This window comes from Anas acuta, chromosome Z (assembly GCF_963932015.1).
Source record: "Anas acuta chromosome Z, bAnaAcu1.1, whole genome shotgun sequence".
Classification (NCBI taxonomy): Eukaryota; Metazoa; Chordata; class Aves; order Anseriformes; family Anatidae; genus Anas; species Anas acuta.
The window spans coordinates 70505144-70523975 of NC_089017.1; the positions used below are offsets into that span (position 1 = coordinate 70505144).

General features: G+C 40.4%; 1 protein-coding gene across 4 annotated transcripts in view; it reads right to left on the bottom strand.

Annotated features, from left to right (window-relative positions):
• ZFYVE16 (zinc finger FYVE-type containing 16) overlaps positions 1 to 18832 on the bottom strand; it is a 32972-nt gene that overhangs the window by 10114 nt on the left and 4026 nt on the right. For 3 of the 4 annotated variants that reach the window (XM_068667696.1, XM_068667697.1, XM_068667698.1), the window contains 9 exons: positions 15131 to 15239; positions 12807 to 14944; positions 8238 to 8334; positions 7280 to 7450; positions 6331 to 6506; positions 2742 to 3123; positions 2098 to 2220; positions 1843 to 1998; positions 1008 to 1232 (listed from right to left, as the gene is read on the bottom strand). In XM_068667696.1, the coding sequence (XP_068523797.1) occupies positions 1008 to 1232; positions 1843 to 1998; positions 2098 to 2220; positions 2742 to 3123; positions 6331 to 6506; positions 7280 to 7450; positions 8238 to 8334; positions 12807 to 14944; positions 15131 to 15200 (3538 nt within the window). In that variant the 5' untranslated portion in view covers positions 15201 to 15239. The remainder of the gene's footprint in view (positions 1 to 1007; positions 1233 to 1842; positions 1999 to 2097; positions 2221 to 2741; positions 3124 to 6330; positions 6507 to 7279; positions 7451 to 8237; positions 8335 to 12806; positions 14945 to 15130; positions 15240 to 18832) is intronic. The other variant, XM_068667699.1, reaches the window with a different exon arrangement.

The window sequence follows — 18832 nt, forward strand, 5'->3', positions numbered from 1 at the left end:
TGCATGGTTTCCTCGCCCACGGTTAAATCCTACTGCAATGTCTGCATGTCTCCCCCAGCAGCAGAAGTCTTCTGAGAGACCTGATGCTGTTCACATGCTTTATCAGCTACGCTTCTTGCTATAGGTGGGCTGGAAGGAAACACCCTGTGTTCAGTCTTTGGGTTATCAGTCATAAGAGGAGATGCAAGGCTCAATAGTTGCTTGAGTATGAATACCATGCAGGTAACTTCTAATACGGAGTACCACTTAGTATTGGTAGGTCACGAACAAAGTGATTGAAGAGGTTCATACAAGGTAACAAGGTTTTAAGTGCTTGAAGATCTATGGTTGGAACAGAAAAGGTGCAGATGGAAACCAAGGGAAAGCAAGGAGATGCAGCAGACCACACACAACATAAAGTAATCTGAAAACAAAGCAAATTGCATTACGAAGTCAATTGAGATTGACTCAAAGGATTGAGATCAAAGAAGGTGCATGGTTGATACAAAAATGACCATAAATTTGTTGAGAAAGAGTAACACCAAAGCTACCACCCTTGCCAACACCCAGGCAGAAAGTAGAACTCCACTACCGACTCAAATGCATGAACAACTGAGTGATGCACTTTTATAGGCTTAAAATCTCTAAAATGACAGGCTTATTTATTAAAAACCATCCAAGTTGGAAAAAGTTTATGTATTTTTGAAATCTATTCCACTCAAGTAACAGCTCCATGTTGCAACTTACCTAAACTCCTTATCTAAACTGTCTCTAAGTAAGGAACAGTGTGACAGGAAATAAAGCAGCACCTACACCTCTAGATTCGTGCCTGTGTTATTCAAAGAGCAACTCTAGATGTCATTTAGGACAGTATCTGCCTTCAGGTCCTGTGCAAGCTGGCTTTATCTCTTCAAGTCAATGACAATTTGTGAAAGTATTTTCTTCCAGTGAACCTGGAGCAGTGTCAAAGTTATGTTTTTCGAGGGGAATTTTGTATCTATATGGCTATTAGAAGTGTTAAAACTTACCCCCATATTCTGCTCCCAATCTCAACATCAAACGGATTGGAAAGACTTTTGCCCAGGGTATTTCCATCTTATGGATTAGAATGCCACAAAGAAAAGGGTTATCTGGTAGAATTAAATCATCAAGTTTCTGAAAAGTTGGTGAAACAAACAGGAATCCTCCATGATCTTTGTTATCGAGAAAGTTTTCAGTAAACGTAATGTTTTCCATGTTTCTTATAAATCTTCCTGTTGAAAGAGGGTCAGAGAATCTTTATACATCTTTAAAAGTAACACGATTATTGCCAAGAAAACTAGTACCTACTCTAATGTCATTGCTCTACCACGGACTTGTAAACCGTAAGGTATATATCTAAAATACTGCTGAAAATTTGAGGCATCTACACACATAAACTAAGTGCTCTGTAGTCTTATTTATTAACTAGACAAAAACTATTTTTTTTCTAAACAAATACAAAAAACTTTGAAGTGTACAGTGTTCTGGTACATATTGATTGACGAACTTCAATTAACAGACCTGATTTACACACATCTGAGTATTGTACTTCTACAAATGAAGTTCAGATTCCTTGAGCCTATGGCACAGGGTCTCATACCCAGAATCTCTAAGACCACATGAAGAACAACAACAAACAAGCAAACCAGATGTTTACAACTGAGGAACTTAAACTCTTTCCCTCCCATTTTTTTACTTAGAGAACCCAAGGCTAACACTTAAGTTGTTTTCCACCAAATCAGACACCTACAAAAACTGCAATAAAAATCATGTAAACCTCCAACTTTAAAAGACAAGTAAGAAGATATTATATTACAAAGTTAGATCATCATAGTTACATACCTTTCACTGCATCCTTATAGATGTTAATAAATAATTTGAGCATCTCATTAGGAAAAGTCTCCTCATCTGGCAAACACTGCAACAGAATGATAATTTCTGCCTGACCCAAACCATGTAGTCCGTTTGTTGAGAAGTACCAGCATTTTTCTGAAGAATCTTTAATCAAAGATAGATACCACAGTAATAAAGATACTGCTTTATATAATCAGAAGAGGAAATACAGATTTAATGGAAAATGAAATGTGCAGTACTTACAAGATATTAACTTGACATTCACAAGCAAGTTTGCATTTACGATAAATGTTAATGGATTGGGACTCTCTTCCGCAAGAAGCAAGGTGACCTGTTGGTGAGATGGATGTTCTTCCACTAGAGGATCTAAATAAACATCTGATTTAGTTCAATGTCAGCCAAATGTTTACAATAAGAACTACAGATCATAGCATATGAAAGACTGTCCTATCTTTCCATGTTAAATGGGTGGTAATTATTCTCAAACTCAGAACAGCTGTGGATCAACCAGCTATTCTATTCAACAGCTTATCCTAAGATTCAAAGGCCATACAAAAATAAAGCAGTAACTTCTAACAAAGGTGTGAACTAGGGCTGCCACTCATTTGTTGATTACTGATAAATTGTGTATGCTGTTTTCTCAATCTGTATACTGGTACTGTCAATTACAAACAATGAGAACTGTCACTACTACAATGCATTTAAGTGGTGAAGTGCTATTTTCATAACATTCTGACATTTTAATAACTCATGTTCAATTAACAAACAATCAATCCAATGTGCACAGATGAGAGTTAAAGTAGTATTAAAATGTAAGTTATATACATAAATGGTAATATTTAGAAATTTTGCATCTGGTGATACAGTACAACTTATCTGAATTTTACCTTTTCCTTTTTCACCCACTGCAAGCAAAAGTGGTGGGAGTTTGTCACCATCAGGAACAAGGCTGATTTCTCTACGGACCCAGTTCTCAACACCACAAAGTGCTCTGTAACTTGAAGGACTAACAGGCATATCACTTTTAGTCCGATCACCTAAACTGGAACTAGTTTTCTCATCTTCTGTAGCAGAAGAACTCTCTTTAGTTCCTGGAGTTACGGATCTATAAATATGCGCCATCTCACTCTGGCCGCAAAGAGCCTGCTGCACATCCTGTTCTGAAGGAACAGGAGGACCTAGTCCCTCCATTTTTGTAACAACATCCATTTCTTCTTTTGGCTTTGAATTTACATCAGTTAGTATGTCATCTTCCTCTGGGTTTGCAGCCTATGAGAAAAAAAAAGAAGATCTAAACTCTAGTCTCACAACAAACTCTTAACTTCTGTACTAGCAATCTAGAAGCAAAAAGCACATTGGGAAAGAAATCTATCAAAAATTATAGGAAATGCCACCAAATCTCTTGCATTTTTCCCCCATTGTTAGAAGTCACATTAGTCCCTATCTTAGGTGAAGATGTGTTACTAATTTGTTTGGTAACAAAAAAAATCCTACCAGTGTTGTAAGTTAGTTGTATTAGTATAGTTAGATCTAAGACATCAACAATGTCTTATGATCAGTAATGATCAGTATCCCTTAAGCAATCTGTTCTGTATTACTGCTTCCTCACTCATACCTACTGAACATTGTGATCTGTCCTCATTTTGATCCGTTCAGTATTGCAAGCAGCTGTTAGTAGAACACATCAGAAAAGAAACAGGAGTCTAGCGTTGGACAGTCTGACTCACTTCTAGTTTGGTGTCAAAGCTATGCTGCTCCCCCAGTGAAGCAGATATGGCAAGCTAAGGGCACAGTCACGTTATGATATGAACTGTCATCAAAAAACAAACCAGGAGGTGATCTATCACCTTTCATGTATGCTAAGTAATCACACTACAAATCCATGTAGACTTGCATCCTATTTCAACAGGAAAGACCACATTTTAACAAGAAAAAAACTAACAACTCTATGCTTGTCCTGCAATAATAGTTCTCCTGGTATGCCCTGAGCTTCCATCAAATCCCCTGCTTAGAGAAATGTGTGTGCCAGAAGGGGTGGGGGAGAGACACCAACCCCCCAAACCCACCAACCCCACAAACACGCACAAAAACATAAGAGGTATGACTAAAAGGGCCTCTGGTAGACTTCTTCCCCACAAATTCACTTGCTGGTGTTGTCTATCACTTTATACTTTCAGCCTTCATAGCATCTTGTGACAGCATGTTCAGGATTACATGCTCTCTGGTAAAGTACATCCTGAGCCTTAGAGCTGCATTATGGAGGGTTTGTTTCAACCTTGAAAGCTGCACACAGGAACGACCAACTTATTGTTTCCTTTGCCCATGCCACGTTTAATTTTAGACGTTTCTCATCTTTTTGAAGTGAAAACGCCCTATTCTTTCCCCAAAATGGAACACAAGATCTATCTTTTGATCACAAAGTTGGGTAGAGCAAGAGCTGCTAGGTATATTCAAGTTCTGAGAGCAGTAATGGATGCATTTATTGTCATAATGATTTTCTACTTCTGTTTCTCTTTTCCCATCCACTTACTTCCCTTTTTAACAATTAATTAATCATTTTCTTCAGATTGACCACTGACCATAAACCGGCCTTATCCACTCAGTGAGACAGTAATAAATGTACCATTAATAAGCCGCAAATCACACACTCCTAAACCTGCATTTCAAGGCACATGACATAATTTAACGTCCAGTTCACTAATACCTGGAATATATTTGCCTTCACTGTTTGAACTGTTTCACCCTTTTTATCCTCTGCAAGTACAACAAACAGCACTGAGTCCAGGACACAGAACAATTAGACTCAGTTCTTTGTCCTTTTATCACTTACAGTAGCTGTTCGGTTTATCTTTATGATTTGGAAGGGGGCCTTTTCATTTCCAACAGAGGCCTACTTTCTTTCAAGAGCTCCTGATGAGCTTTTCTAGACATACATGTCCGCGAACAGCACCAGCATTACCTCTACCACTGCACATTTCCTCTAACAGAAGTGTGAGGCATGATTATCCCCATCAAAAATCTCTGCACTTCTTCACTGTCACTCTGAACAGCTCCTCAGGCTCCAAGTCACTGCGGAAGCCAGATTCACCTGCGACTCAGTGGAATCCTTGTTCAAACGGAATCACATTTACTGCTATCCCTGCCTCATGAAATAAGGCTGATTTACATATTATACACCCTGTAGCTGTTGAGATTCTGCATGCAGCAGGTCTCAATGCGACTGCTTCTTGAACTGGACAGCTCGTTAATAGTGGAGCACCAGGCAGAGCTTGATGCTCTGGGGAGCCTACCGTGGGAAAATGAGGAACCACGTCAGAGTCCAGGAAACAACGTGATAAGGAATTTGAGCTCGATTATGATCAATCACTTTATCTAATCAATATGGTGCCTCATCACTTTGCTATCTCTAATTCAAGGAAAAGCCCTAGCAGCCCCATTCCTCTGTTTACACAGAGGAGTGAAGCCTTACGCTGCCTCGCTCCCCGGCTATTAATGTAATATGGGCGTGGGGTGATCAGGCCTCCTTAGTGACTGGCTCTGGGGGGCCCTGTGGCGCAGATAATTGACAATGGCACAATTAAGTGCTAAGGGGAGAGGGACTGCACAACCTGAGCCAGTAATGACCTATAAAAAAAGCTAAAAAGACTTGAATCCTGGAAAACTGTCTAAAACACAATGGCCTCGCCATCCTATAAATAGTGATCCCAAGCAAGAACTCTTGGAGCTCTCCGGGGACCTCAGCAGGCATCACCCCCAATGTCCCCCCAGGCTGGGAGGATCCCAGAAGAAGTACCTCTCACAGGCCCGACTCCTCAAGGAACAAGCTCACCTGCAGACAAGCACCGACAGGGGAGTTGGGTGAGAAATTTACTTTAAGAGGGACTCTTGGAAGTGTGCAACTGGATTTACAAACTTCCCAGGACCCTGCAGTAAGTCCTGGGTGAACCTTGCCAGCCTTGAGTCTTTAAGCCCCTGTTTCTACTGTAGAATCATTGATCATTGTGTCAATTTTCTAAAACTTGTGTCAGCTTTCTAAAACACTCTTCAAGTGCTGTTAAAAGTCATGTAATCTAACCTTGTTACGTGCTATAAAAATACAATAAATCCTTAATTATTGCTACATTAGAGTTATGTAAAATCTAATTCTGCAGCAGCAGTATACTGATTTTGCTGCACCCTATGGTATAGTACTCTAGGACATTAATCAGCTTCTTGTACAGCAGTTTAGTTTAGTTTAACAAGCAAACTACAGATAACCACTGGAAAAAACTATAAGCACGTTAATAATGACAGATTTTAGAGCTATGGCTGAGGACACCTTCATAAGAATAGTTAATCAAAGCCTGTACAGGAAAAGCTTGATTTGGAGTTTATTCAGCTATATCATTTTTAAAGTTCACATATGCCCCAATCAGTAGCAAGCAAAGTTATTTCAAGATAGAATTCATGCACCTACACACACTTCTTAATTCATACCATATGCATCTCTGGCAAGTCAGGGTTTACTGGACTTAGGTCCTGTGATGACCTCTTTGCTCCAGATGAAAGTTTTGTTGTATCTGCCACTTCTCCAGTTGGCAAAATACCATCTGCAAACCAAACTCTCCTCTGTTCTTTGGGGCACAGCCCTAGGATAGGTTGAGAAAACAACACTGACTTCATATTATTTTCACTGTCCTAACAGCTGAAAGGGATACAAATGCAGCCCCTTCTCCCCCCAGTTATACAGACAATCTGCTCACTGAAACCAAGCACAAGTAGGCAGCTTGACTCCAGCCAGTCTCTCCCATCAGGTGAGCACATGCAAAAGACATCTCATACTAGCAGAGGAAGATGTCATGCTACAGTTATTTGTATCATTGCCTCGGTCATCCCATCATCCCTCTGTAGTTAGGTAAGAGTGAAATGCATATCACAACTAGAAGGTGAAATACTCTAAAAAATTAGAGTATCATGTTGTTAAAAGTTTATTTTCATTGATGAAAGTCAGATAATGGTGGGACAAAGACACTATTTAGTCACTGATCATTGCTCCCTAACTTTTCCCTTAAAAAAAAAAGGGGGGGAGGGAATACTTTGTTTACTGTAAAACTGGCAGTTGCAACACAAGCCAGAAATATCCTCAGCTATATTAAAACAATGACAGCAATATCTGTACTAAAAAAGAAGTTACTGTATAAGCACATAAGACAGTGAAAAGAACAAATATCCACATTTCATAAATGGAGATGTAAGACACACTTGGTCAGGCTCATACACAGAGTCTGAACTAGGAGCTGTAAGCTTCCTCTAAATCCCAGTTCACAGAACTTGTTTGAGTCTCAGAAAGAACATCAGTGTATTAAGTATGTATCCATGATACAGCAAACTCTTTCCAAGCAGAACTTGACAAAGTGTTTGTTAAATTATACTATGTTTAGCATACCTTCAATGCCAGGTTGTTTAAGCACTGAAACAGGTGACAATGCAGAGGATGAGGGAGTGCTAGCACTACCAGGTATCTGGGCTTCCTGCAAAGGTGCAGCAGAACACTCAGAGGAGACACTGGAGTTAGGAAGAGGACCAGTTGGACTCATCATCCTTTCAAATGCCTGTGCTAAAACAAAAACAAAAAAACAACAAACAAACAAGAAGTGGTTAGATTTTACAATTTTACAATTGAATACATTTACTTTGAGGTGTAATACTGATTTATTTTTTTTTTGCCAAAACAGTAGACAATTTAGTTAGTTGTGAGAAGTGAACATTTAAGCCATTGCACAGAAGAAAATCCAAATTGCTTGATTTTCAACCTCTCCACTTGCCTAATTCACTCCCAACATATAAAGAGACCTGCTCAAAGAGCTCGTTATTGTTGCAGTGACTACAATGAACCATATAATCCCTGTACCTCAGTGCAGATGTATCACCTTTATGAAGCCAAATTTCATTCAGGTGGTACATTTAAAAAAAAAAAGTCTGGTATGTTTTCAACTTGTTATTTAAATATTATTAACGAGGATCTCAGTTTTGTCCGGCTATTTCCATGAAGCATCCACGCTTCGCTCTCAGTTAACAAAAAGTTAACCTAATACAATTACAGTAGTACTGTTAAGGTGACCTCTAAGAACATCAGGACAAAAAGCTACATGTTATTTGCCCATTTTACGTGAGAACTAGCAGGGGTACGGCCTTTTCAACAAGTATAAAGCTCCTGTGGCGACTGGGGGAAGGTGGGGCAGAAATCTCTTTTCCTGGACTCCTGCCACAGGTGACCCCAACTGAAGCAGGGCATCTTCTCAGAAACCACAAAGTTAAAGAGATACTCGTTGTAAATATTCTCCTTAAATGATTACTGCAATTACTAAAAAACAAAACCAACAACAAAAAAAAACACTCTTTACCTTTATTAATATCATTGTAGCAGCCAGTACAGACTCTTGCTTCCTTCTCCATGTACTGTAGTTTGCACTTTCGTTTGCAACAAGCACCACAAAAAACCTGAACAAGAAAGGGACTCAATTAAGCATTATGAGCAAAGCCCCACTATTTCCTGAGTTCAGTTCCTATTATTACCTGTTTTACTTAAACAGATGGAATAACACAAAGCACACATATAGCATTTTAGCACATGCATGTCATAACATGTTTCTGTGCTGAGAGAAGGGAAAGTACCAGAATAGAAAGACTTTCATCAGGAAGCTTAAAGCTCCACAGTTTGGTTCAGGCTGCCAGGTCTGCTTTTGATCAGGAGTTCCTACCCTGCTTCCAAAAACTGCATCACAGTCTGTCCACAGTGGAAACTCTGAAAAAGGCTCTGAAAAACATCCCATTGCTCTTCTGAAACACTCATCAATGAATGCTGTGCCACAGAACTGCTCTGCAGCATTAACCAGGGTAGCACTTTGGATACTGCACATCATAGCTCCACTTTAACCAAAACATACACCCGTCACTTCCTCAGGGGATCCTGATGTTCGGCAGAACCTTTTGATAGGGAAGATGGCCAAGTCATGCTAAGGAGTTGGATCAGAGCTCCACACCCCCCCAAAGCTCACATTTAGCATCACAATTTCAGGTCCAGCATCTGCTGGAGCCCTGCAAAGAGTCCGAAATGCTGCTTTGCGCATTTCCATCAACTGCTTTCTCCAAGGAAAGCTGCTGAAAGTGCTGTAATCCTTAAAAATAAATGACAGAATTACTTAATAAATAAAAAATTAAGGTACAATAATATTCCAAGCAACTCTTGGTCTTGTATAAGAACTGCCAGGTATCTCTTCTTAAAAGCTAAGATTGCATGATGTTTTCTGAAATATTTTATTATATCCCCAACAGACTACATAACATTGTCTTCCTTCGTATTATGGAACAGTTTAGTCTCAAATGGGAAATAAGGAGAGCACAGACTGTATTAGTAGCTTATTTCAGGGCTACGGCTGGAACAGAGAGATTCAGACACAGAAAGCGTCATCCCAGTATACTTTCTCATCCAGGTATGAAAAAGAGCAGCACATTTAGAGCTGCCAGGCAGAGAAGGACCTGGGAGTGATGGTGGACAGTCAGCTGAATATGAGCCAGCAGTGTGCTCAGGTGGCCAAGAAGGCCAACGGCATCCTGGCTTGTATCAGAAACACTGTGACCAGCAGGGCTAGGGAGGTGATCGTCCCCCTGTACTCGGCTCTGGTGAGGCCGCACCTCGAGTACTGTGTTCAGTTTTGGGCCCCTCGCTACAAGAAGGACATCGAGGTGCTTGAGCGGGTCCAGAGAAGGGCGACGAAGCTGGTGAGGGGCCTGGAGAACAAGTCCTACGAGGAGCGGCTGAGGGAGCTGGGCTTGTTCAGCCTGGAGAAGAGGAGGCTCAGGGGTGACCTTATCGCTCTCTACAGATACCTTAAAGGAGGCTGCAGTGAGGTGGGGGTTGGCCTGTTCTCCCACGTGCCTGGTGACAGGACGAGGGGGAATGGGCTAAAGTTGCGCCAGGGAAGTTTTAGGTTAGATGTTAGGAAGAATTTCTTTACTGAAAGGGTTGTTAGGCACTGGAACAGGCTGCCCAGGGAAGTGGTGGAGTCACCATCCCTGGAAGTCTTCAAAAGACGTTTAGATGTAGAGCTTAGGGATATGGTTTAGTGGGGACTGTTAGTGTTAGGTTAGAGGTTGGACTCGATGATCTTGAGGTCTCTTCCAACCTAGAAATTCTGTGATTCTGTGATAAAACTTGTTCCTGTGGACAGATCAAATTACATATAGCCAGGTGCCCGCAGATTGACTAAAAATTCTTATATTTTAAGACCATACTCAGAAGCATCTGGCATATAATCGCATAGTGATTAGAAAGCTCTTCCAAGAAATACATTTGTTTGATTACAGACCCTCTGCAGCCTAGTATTCAAGCTATCTCCCATGGAAGACATCTATGATGCTATCTCAAGGTCTTCAGAAAAAAAGGACTCAGGTAGTGTTGAAACCATATCAGCAGAGATCCATCCCCAGACTATTCTTCTTGCAGCACTGATACCTGCACTACAATGAATCTAGGAGAATCCAAGCCACCTCTTCTATCTCTCGGACAACTACCCGAACCAAGGCTCAGTGCTTCCCAAACAACTTCCTAATAATGCTGGCTCTGGAATTACGTTAGCTAGGGAGCCTCCACTACTCTGCCAGAAAGAATTATGTTAGTCACTTTCTTGTTGCTAGCTTCCTTCAGCAAAGCACTTAAAGATCATGCTCTGAAAGAACAGCTTACACTCTCACACTTAAACAGGATATACACACGCACATTTATATTTTTCTTGTCTATTTTTAAGCACAGATTTGGGGCTGGGTGGGGTGGTAACTTCTTAGTCTGGACCATGCCATGAGATTGTACAATCCACTCAAGAATTACATTTCTAGTTTTTCTGCAAGTTCCTACAAATACCTGGTGCTTTTCTCGCTTTTACCTGATGTTCTTCCTGGGGGAGCTTGCAAGTTTTCAAGAAGTCCTACTATTTTTAGCTATACATGGACTCTAGATTTAATACTACCCTTTACAAAAAATAGTTTTTCAAACCTTGGTCTGACAGAAGCCTTCTACGCCTTATCACAGTTAAGTGGAGGCAACAGTAAATCTCCTGCTATTCCTAATTATCTCCAGGAAAACAAAGTGGATTAAGGGGAAAAAAAAAAAAAAACAAAAAACACAGCAGTAAAAGAGGAAAAAAAAAGTGGTTATTGTAAGTTAACTCTTCAAGCAGGAAAAGCCACTGCAAGCACAGTTACACTTGATCAGTGCAAGACAACCCCAAAAAAAGAAACTATTCCAGTTGCTTCTGCATTAATGTCACAGCTAATTTATCTCAACTAAAAACACGTGCTCAGTAAAGAAGTTAAGAATGTAACTGGAAAGGATTAATTGCTAATCAGCTGCAATCAACCTTAAGGCTCCACATGCTGAGCAGTGCAGCCTTGGTGTTGCCATTCTCCTCTTACACTCGGTGCCACTGGCACCATCAACACAGGAACCAACTTAACCCTCCTGCACAGGAGACAAGAGGTGGAGAACTAAGGGACGGGTGGTTTGGCAGGGCAAAAGTGATGAAAATGAAGCCGCTGAGCAAAGAAATTTTGGTTGCACTAGGAAGAAAAAATGTACCTATACAATTCTCCTCTAGCAGAGGTCAGAGAGGACAACTATGCACTTCTACCAGCTTCTTCTTAAGTGCAAGTGGAAGAAAACACAACAACCCACAACGGGGCCATAAGGAAGGTAATTTTTGTCTTTAAAGACAAGTGACAAAGCAGTAAACTATGGCACACTCAGAAAAGCTATGACAGAGCTGCATAGCACACCATTATCTGCAACAGTTATGAGCCTTTACCCATTCTCCCAATGCACTTACACTGTGAAGCTCCCTTTATTTATGCTGTTCTTATGCCAAGACATCCTCCGTTAGCACACAGGATTAGCAACACTAGCAGCTGTTAGCTGTGAACAACAGCGTGTACTGAAGGGTCCTCCTTCTCCAGAGGACGTGCAAGAAATCTCATGGCAAGTGTAGACAGCTAAATGACTAAAATGAAGCCTACTCTGAAGAACTGTATTTTAAAGTGTTGCATAACTTCAGCAGGGTATACTGCCAACTGCTTAAGTTCAATGACTCTTAGCTTATCATGACAAAACCTTCATTTTCCTGGCATCAAACTGTTCGCCTACCCTTTACTGTACGTTTACTGCAAGTAAATGGGGACTATGGCTTAAATACACAGCACCAAAAGCAGCATTCTGGGCCAAAAAAATAAAATAAAATAAAGCAAGCCTCTCTGAATGTCTTTTAAAACTGAGTATGCAAGAAGTTAACAAATACTGATGCTAGCCTTTGCAATACTTCCTCACCCATAAAGCCTGCAGAGGAACGCTGAAAAACCAGATCATTAGTACTATTAATATTTGCATTTATGCACAAGTACATAAACCACAGTAGCTCACAAGGAAATTTATTTTTGATTAAAAGCAAGCTTTGATGTTATTTACTCCCTGCAGAGTACCATTCTCTCAGCAGAAGTAGCACACTTCTCCCTGCTCCCCTGCCCTCCCTGACAGCTCTCTTGGAAATTTACACATACGTTTAAGCACAGAGGACAGGCTTAGACTATAAATCCTTTGCATGGCTACTGCTGTCACAGCTCCTCAAAGGACACGATCCTTCCTGAGCCATGGATATTGTGAGCCATGGATTCACTTACTTGAATTCCGATCATCATCGTCTCCATCTTTAGAGCTTAAATACTTAAGAACTGAGCAAAAAAAAAAAAAGATTCATTGTAGTAATCACTAGGCAGTGCACATTGTCCTATCTTCCTTAAGAACAATAGTCTAGCCAGTAATGGAAGATAAAATAATAACTTTTTCCTTACAACCCTATTATTAAAAAGTCTTTTAATAGACTTAAATTTGCCTACAATACCAAAGGACGCCCTCACCAATAACTTACTTTTCCACACGCACGACAGTGGTGTCGTCTTTTTGTAAAGGTGAACTTCGCTTGACAGCTCATGCAGTTGGGTGCCTCTGAATCAGGGACCCACAACGGCTGTTTCTGTGAAAGAGCTGCAGGTGTTTTAACTGGTTCTGCACTTTCAGATGTTTGGCTTCCTCCCGCTTCGGTGCTGCTTTCCCCAGGAGGTTCAGAATTTTTATCAAAATTAGTGCTGGTGCTTGAGAGGGGAACTTCTGGGGTAACAGAATTCACGTCCTGGTTCTCTCTCTCAGGTATTTCTGTTTGATTCACTTGTCTCTGACCAGCAGCTCCTTGTGGAAGGCCAAACAACTGCTTTGGTCTTGCACCCTCAGTGTGAAACTTCGAAACTAGTGCCTCGCTACCATTCTCAGTCATATCCTGAGCATGAATCCCTTCTGTTGGAGATTCCAGTTTATTGGCAGTGAGAGATACTTCAGGATTACTATTAATGCTAGTTATATCTTCCAGTTTTGTCTGTGTGTGTTCTTCAGCAACCTCTGTAAAATCTAGGTTCACATTTGTTAAATGCGTTTGTTCTGCACCAGCTTCCATCAAGTTACTGTCATCGTCTAAAGGCAAATTAGACTGATGACTTTGTCCATACAAGAACTCATCAAGCTCAGCATCACTTATTAGAGTATCACTTTTAATAATGCCCTCCTCAACCGAGAAGTCAGCCACAACTTGGCCAATACTTTCATTGTAGTAAGAGTCTATATCAACACCGTATGGCTCAACTTCATATTGCTGAAAAGCAGAAGCGACAGCTTTGATTTGCTCAGAATCGCTGTCATCAGTTGCATTCTCAGTATCACATATCTTTCCACCTGCGCTCTCTTCCACGACACTTTGGTTGATTTTAGGTGAATATTCTTCCTGTTCATGCAAGTCAGTCTCCTTCCAGGATTCACATGCAGAGGCGTCAGTTTTGGACTTCCCAGCATGAATAGTTAAACTGTCACTAATAACCTCCACCATTTCATTCTGAGGTAGAGGATTAACTTCTTCTGTTACAACTGATGAACCACATACAGACAGTGATGTCTGGACATCCTCAACTGATACACATGAAGGTGAAATACTGCTTAGTATTTCACTGCCAGCAAGTTCTTCACTATTTACATTCTCCTCTGTAATTTTCTCTTCTAAGGCTACTTTAGCCCCTGCTTGACATGTGGAGCCTGGTAAAACACAACTTCCAGGTAATGCTGCATGGCTTTTGTGCAACTGAGGCCTCTTTGGCAGATCTGAAGGCATGGATTCATCTTCACCCTGATCTTTTGAGTCTTCATCTTCTAGGGCATTTCCTCCAAACATCTCTTTGCTCACTGCAGAGCATGCACTTTCATCTTCTGGCTCACAATACAATTTTCCGTATGCTGTCTCATCTTTGGGACTGTGTACATTCGGACTCTGTGAGGTTACAGAGACACATGCAGTATTAAGGCAAGCAGTTTGTTCTGCCTGATCAAATGCTTCACTGCACTTCAAAGATTCCGTTCTGTGTGGATCACCACATGGTTCTGAGATCGTTGTTTTAGCAAAAACATCTGATTTTAAAGGTAATGGGCTACTCTCCTCTGTTTTAAGGTGTCCTGCATCTTGTAGCACTGAGTCCCCATCACACTGTTCTGTACTTGAAACACCGCCGCTGCAACTTACTGATGACACACAAACAGGAACAGGTATGCAAGATATGCCAAAGCCAAGCAAACAGTCTTCACTGGGCTGGGAGTCATGTGGCTGCATCTTTTGATTATCTTCACTGGAACCTGCTGAATGAATCAAGTTACCTGTGTCATTAACAAGATCACACACGGGTATACTACACCTTCCTGGGGTGGAAGCCTGAATTTCTTTTGAGGAACTGCTGTCCACAGTGGACAGAAGATCAGGGCCAGCAACACTCTTCTCATTTTGTGATGGGTAATTCAGAATCCCTTCATTTGGTCCGGTATGGCTGACTAGAGAGATTTTGTCTGTTGCCTTACAAGCATCCTCTTGCAGTTTGGGCGTTGGATATGCATGTTGTAAGCCATCCAGGTCTGAAGAAAATGAATGTTGTTTCGAGTCATATGGATTTTGAGGTGTTTTGTAGAAGTCACATTCATCTGTTTTAAGCAAGAAGAGATCAAAAGCAAAGTTTGTTAGACTCACGGGTTTCTATAGTGCACAACCTTAAAATCTCAACTATTTATTAATACAAGGTTTTATGCATATATTACTTTCAAGTTCCACTGTAATAGTCATTTGGCTAGTATTGCTACGCTGGAGAGGAAGGCAGTGGAGGTACTAACCTGTGTTCTGTTCAAATTCATCAAGCAGCTTGTCCAAGTCACAGACTGCAGCTCTAAAATAACTGTCCATTTTAGTTACAGTTCTAGTGAAGCTTTAGGCCTCTTAAACCTAGAAAGAAAAATACAGCATTTCATTCACATTCTGCTATTTACAATGTCAACCTGCTCTCATTATTTGAGAACAACTTCCAGGAGGTATTTTTTTTTCTTTTTTAATAAAATTTTCTCTATACAAACAGAATGCTGGTAGGAAGATGGCTGCAATCTGTTAGCCTCTATCTGTTCTACAGCATACTCAGTACACTATACACTAAAAATTTCACCTCAAATCAGGAAACGGAGACTGACTTCTTAAAACCAAATGCGTCTGAGTTCATACTCACAAGTTTTTAAACCAGCAAGAAGTCAGATATTCTATCTTGACACCCCCCACACACATTTTATACCACATGGTTCACAGGAAAAACAAAAACAAGATAGGCCACTGTTACCCTTGCAATACAAACGAATTGCGTAAGTAAATGATGCCTACATAATCCCAGATAACTCATACTCTAAACTGCAGTAGGTTGCAAGAAGAAGTTTCCATCTGCTACTGGAAATGCCAATAAGAAAAAAAGGAATTCCTGTAGGAAGTCAAGCTTGAATTTGAGCATGTGAACACAACCTTTAAAAAGAGATTGGTTCTCTTAGTTCCCAAGTGAACTGCAGTTAACTCTCAGCTATGGTCAGTTAAAACTAAACACAAGCTAAAAACTGAAGTGTATCAGGGACTAGAAAGCTGATAAGCAGCTGAAGCATGGTGAGACAGTCATCTTCACACAGAGCTGCAGTGCATTTAAGCAGGTTGAGGTCAGGACTCTTCCCCACAATGATCAATGCACTGCCTTTAGATCCTCCTCTGAAATTTTCCTCCAAGGCCAGGAGGGGAAAAAAAAAAAAAAAAAAAAAAAAACATCCAGCATGGTAATTCATTTCATCTCCACCATACCCAAAACCCATCAATTTTCTATGAGACTCTGAGATCGTTAAAAAAAAATTAAAAAAATCTCATTTTAGATAGTCTCCAACTCACCAGAAAGCTATTTGCTGTTACATTCTGTATTACAACACATCCTGCTTCATTTCTTTAATGAAGATCCCCAGCCACTCAACGTTATGCCCTTTTGGTCACTCTGAGGAGCTTCCCAGTTCCACATCTGTCTCATGTCTCAATACCTATAATGCGCAATTATCCAGAACATAATCAAGATGTCATTTACATTTCCCTCAAGTAAACCAAGGGGATTTGGATTACTTAAAACTCCTTTCCTCTAGAAACCAGACCTGTGGAGGGCTGCCTTGTTATGCCTGCAGCACATTTCAGCCTCTCTGCATTTGATGACTTGACACCCTATGGTATTCAACAGACCGTCTCTCCTCAATGCTTAGGGACCACAGAAACACTTAAATCCTCTTACCACTTATGCCACCCTGCAGCTACTGGTCTAGATCCTTTCCCCTAACTCCACGAAAGAACAAGATTCCCTTCTCGTTCAATGGTTCAGATCTGTAATGTTCACCTGCCACTCAATTAGGAGAGATCATAGAAGCTATAAATATTGAAGGATTATTAGAAAAATTGGGGGATTGGAGAGATACATAAAGCTGATATAACACTCTGTAGGGATTTCTTACACCTCCTGACCATCCAGGTACAGCTGATGTTATGATCGATGGACCAGCAGCTGTGACCAAAAGGGGTGGTCAGAGACCCCTCACCACTCCCCAAATCTTTGCTCTGGGGACCACAATCACCTAACACCACAAGAAGCCAGATCAGACTGCTGAACAAAGTCATGTACTCAGAGGGAGAACAGAGGGCATTTTTTGCTCGTTTCCCCACCAGAACAGGTCTCCAACATGAAACACACTAACCTGGCACAAGGTCCTGGCAAGGATTTTTAAATCCTACTGCTTGACTCTTAATTCACTACAAAAAACACTGACCTACAGCCCTGTAAACTGAGCTCCCAATTTACAGGGATCAGAATATTAGTTATTTGAAAATCACCAAGTGGTAAAGCAATACAAAGAACTAATTGTCAATGAAACGGACATCTATCACCAATAAAGATGACTTAAAGATCTCCTCTGAAGTGAGTTATATTTTCCTACCTCAGTGACAACTGAAGCTTTTCCAAAAATAAAACTTTGATATTTAAGAATTATTATCATTATTGAGAGGGAGAGAGGGGAGAAACAAGACATTTCAACTAATTTTATCTTGTACTTAAAAAGACTTCCAGATTATCCATGGCATTTTTCATTCTTAGGACATGACAAACCTTGAATTAAGTACACACAGTATTTGATTATAATGCTAAATAATTAATTAGAAGGATGTGTTTCCACTGTGCATTTCTGGCCCATTGACCTCTCTCGAAACAGAAAGAATCAAGGGCAAAGAACTGCAGAACTGAAATTGTATGTAATACAAACTGTAACAGAGTTCAAGATACATGTGAAATCATCTCCATTAAAAAACTTAGAAAATCTACCATGATACATCATTCCATGCCAATACAGTTGTCACATTTAGTTAATCCTACGGTTTTGAAATAAAATGATTCTGAGGTGATAAAGCACTTTGAACAGCTGAAATAACTTTGAATAACTAGTATATTACTCATTATTTTTACTACCCTTTCTTGAAGCTTTTCACAGATCTTCAGTTCTTCTAGAGCAGCTCTCCAACACCTTCCCCCAACTCCTCTCCCTCATCTCCCCCAAATCAACACAAAAACAAAGACAACAGTAATTCCTCACCTTACCCATATCTCACCTCTCTGCTCTCAACACTTGTATCACCAGCCAACTGTGAAATCCTTCTGGTCTGAGATCTTTTTTTATAGGAACAAGACCAGGTTTTCTTTTTGGCTTGCTACAGCTGCCTACAGCCAGTCCCAATATTTACATTAAACAAGAAGCGAACTAGAAGCCCTGAGGTTCTGGTGACGCGTTTTTGTTAAATGGTTGCTTGCTTCCTCAAACGAAAGTAATCTTTAGTATCCATGTCTTTCATTGAACTACATTCACTTTGAATATACGCTCAGTTTCAAGAATTATACTTCTAACTGTCCCAAACCTGCAGCAGCACCACCATAGTTTTTAAAATAGGTAGAAAATTTTAGTTTGAGGTCCAACCACAAAAGCATTAAAAACCCAAATGATCAAGAAAGGAGAGGGAAGTAAATATTTTGTATGAGCACGGAGAGAGCATGAAAGCAGAGGAAGATGTCTGCTGGGCACTGCAGGTTTTAGAGGAACTGCTTTGCAAACAACTTGTCCCTGTACCACCCCTTAAATCACTCCAGTTATGGTTTGCTCAGTTACACATTCTGCAGAGCAAGAACTGACCTGGCTGATTTAAACATTTTAAATTTATTTATTTCCTTAGTTATTTTTCATCCAGATGAGGTCCTTGCACAGACACATAAAAAAAAAAAACAAAAAAAACATGCCACCATACCAGAAGGGGCAGTGCACAAACAGGACACAACATTCATAACTCTATCTGAGGTCTTACATAGTACAGAAGACATGCAACTCGAACCTCTTAATGGCTCCATTTTGTGTATTTTTTCCCCAAAGTTGAAAGATTTAAGTTTTAAGTACTGTTTAAATCACTGTCTGCCAAAGATTTTATGCTTTCACTTGAAG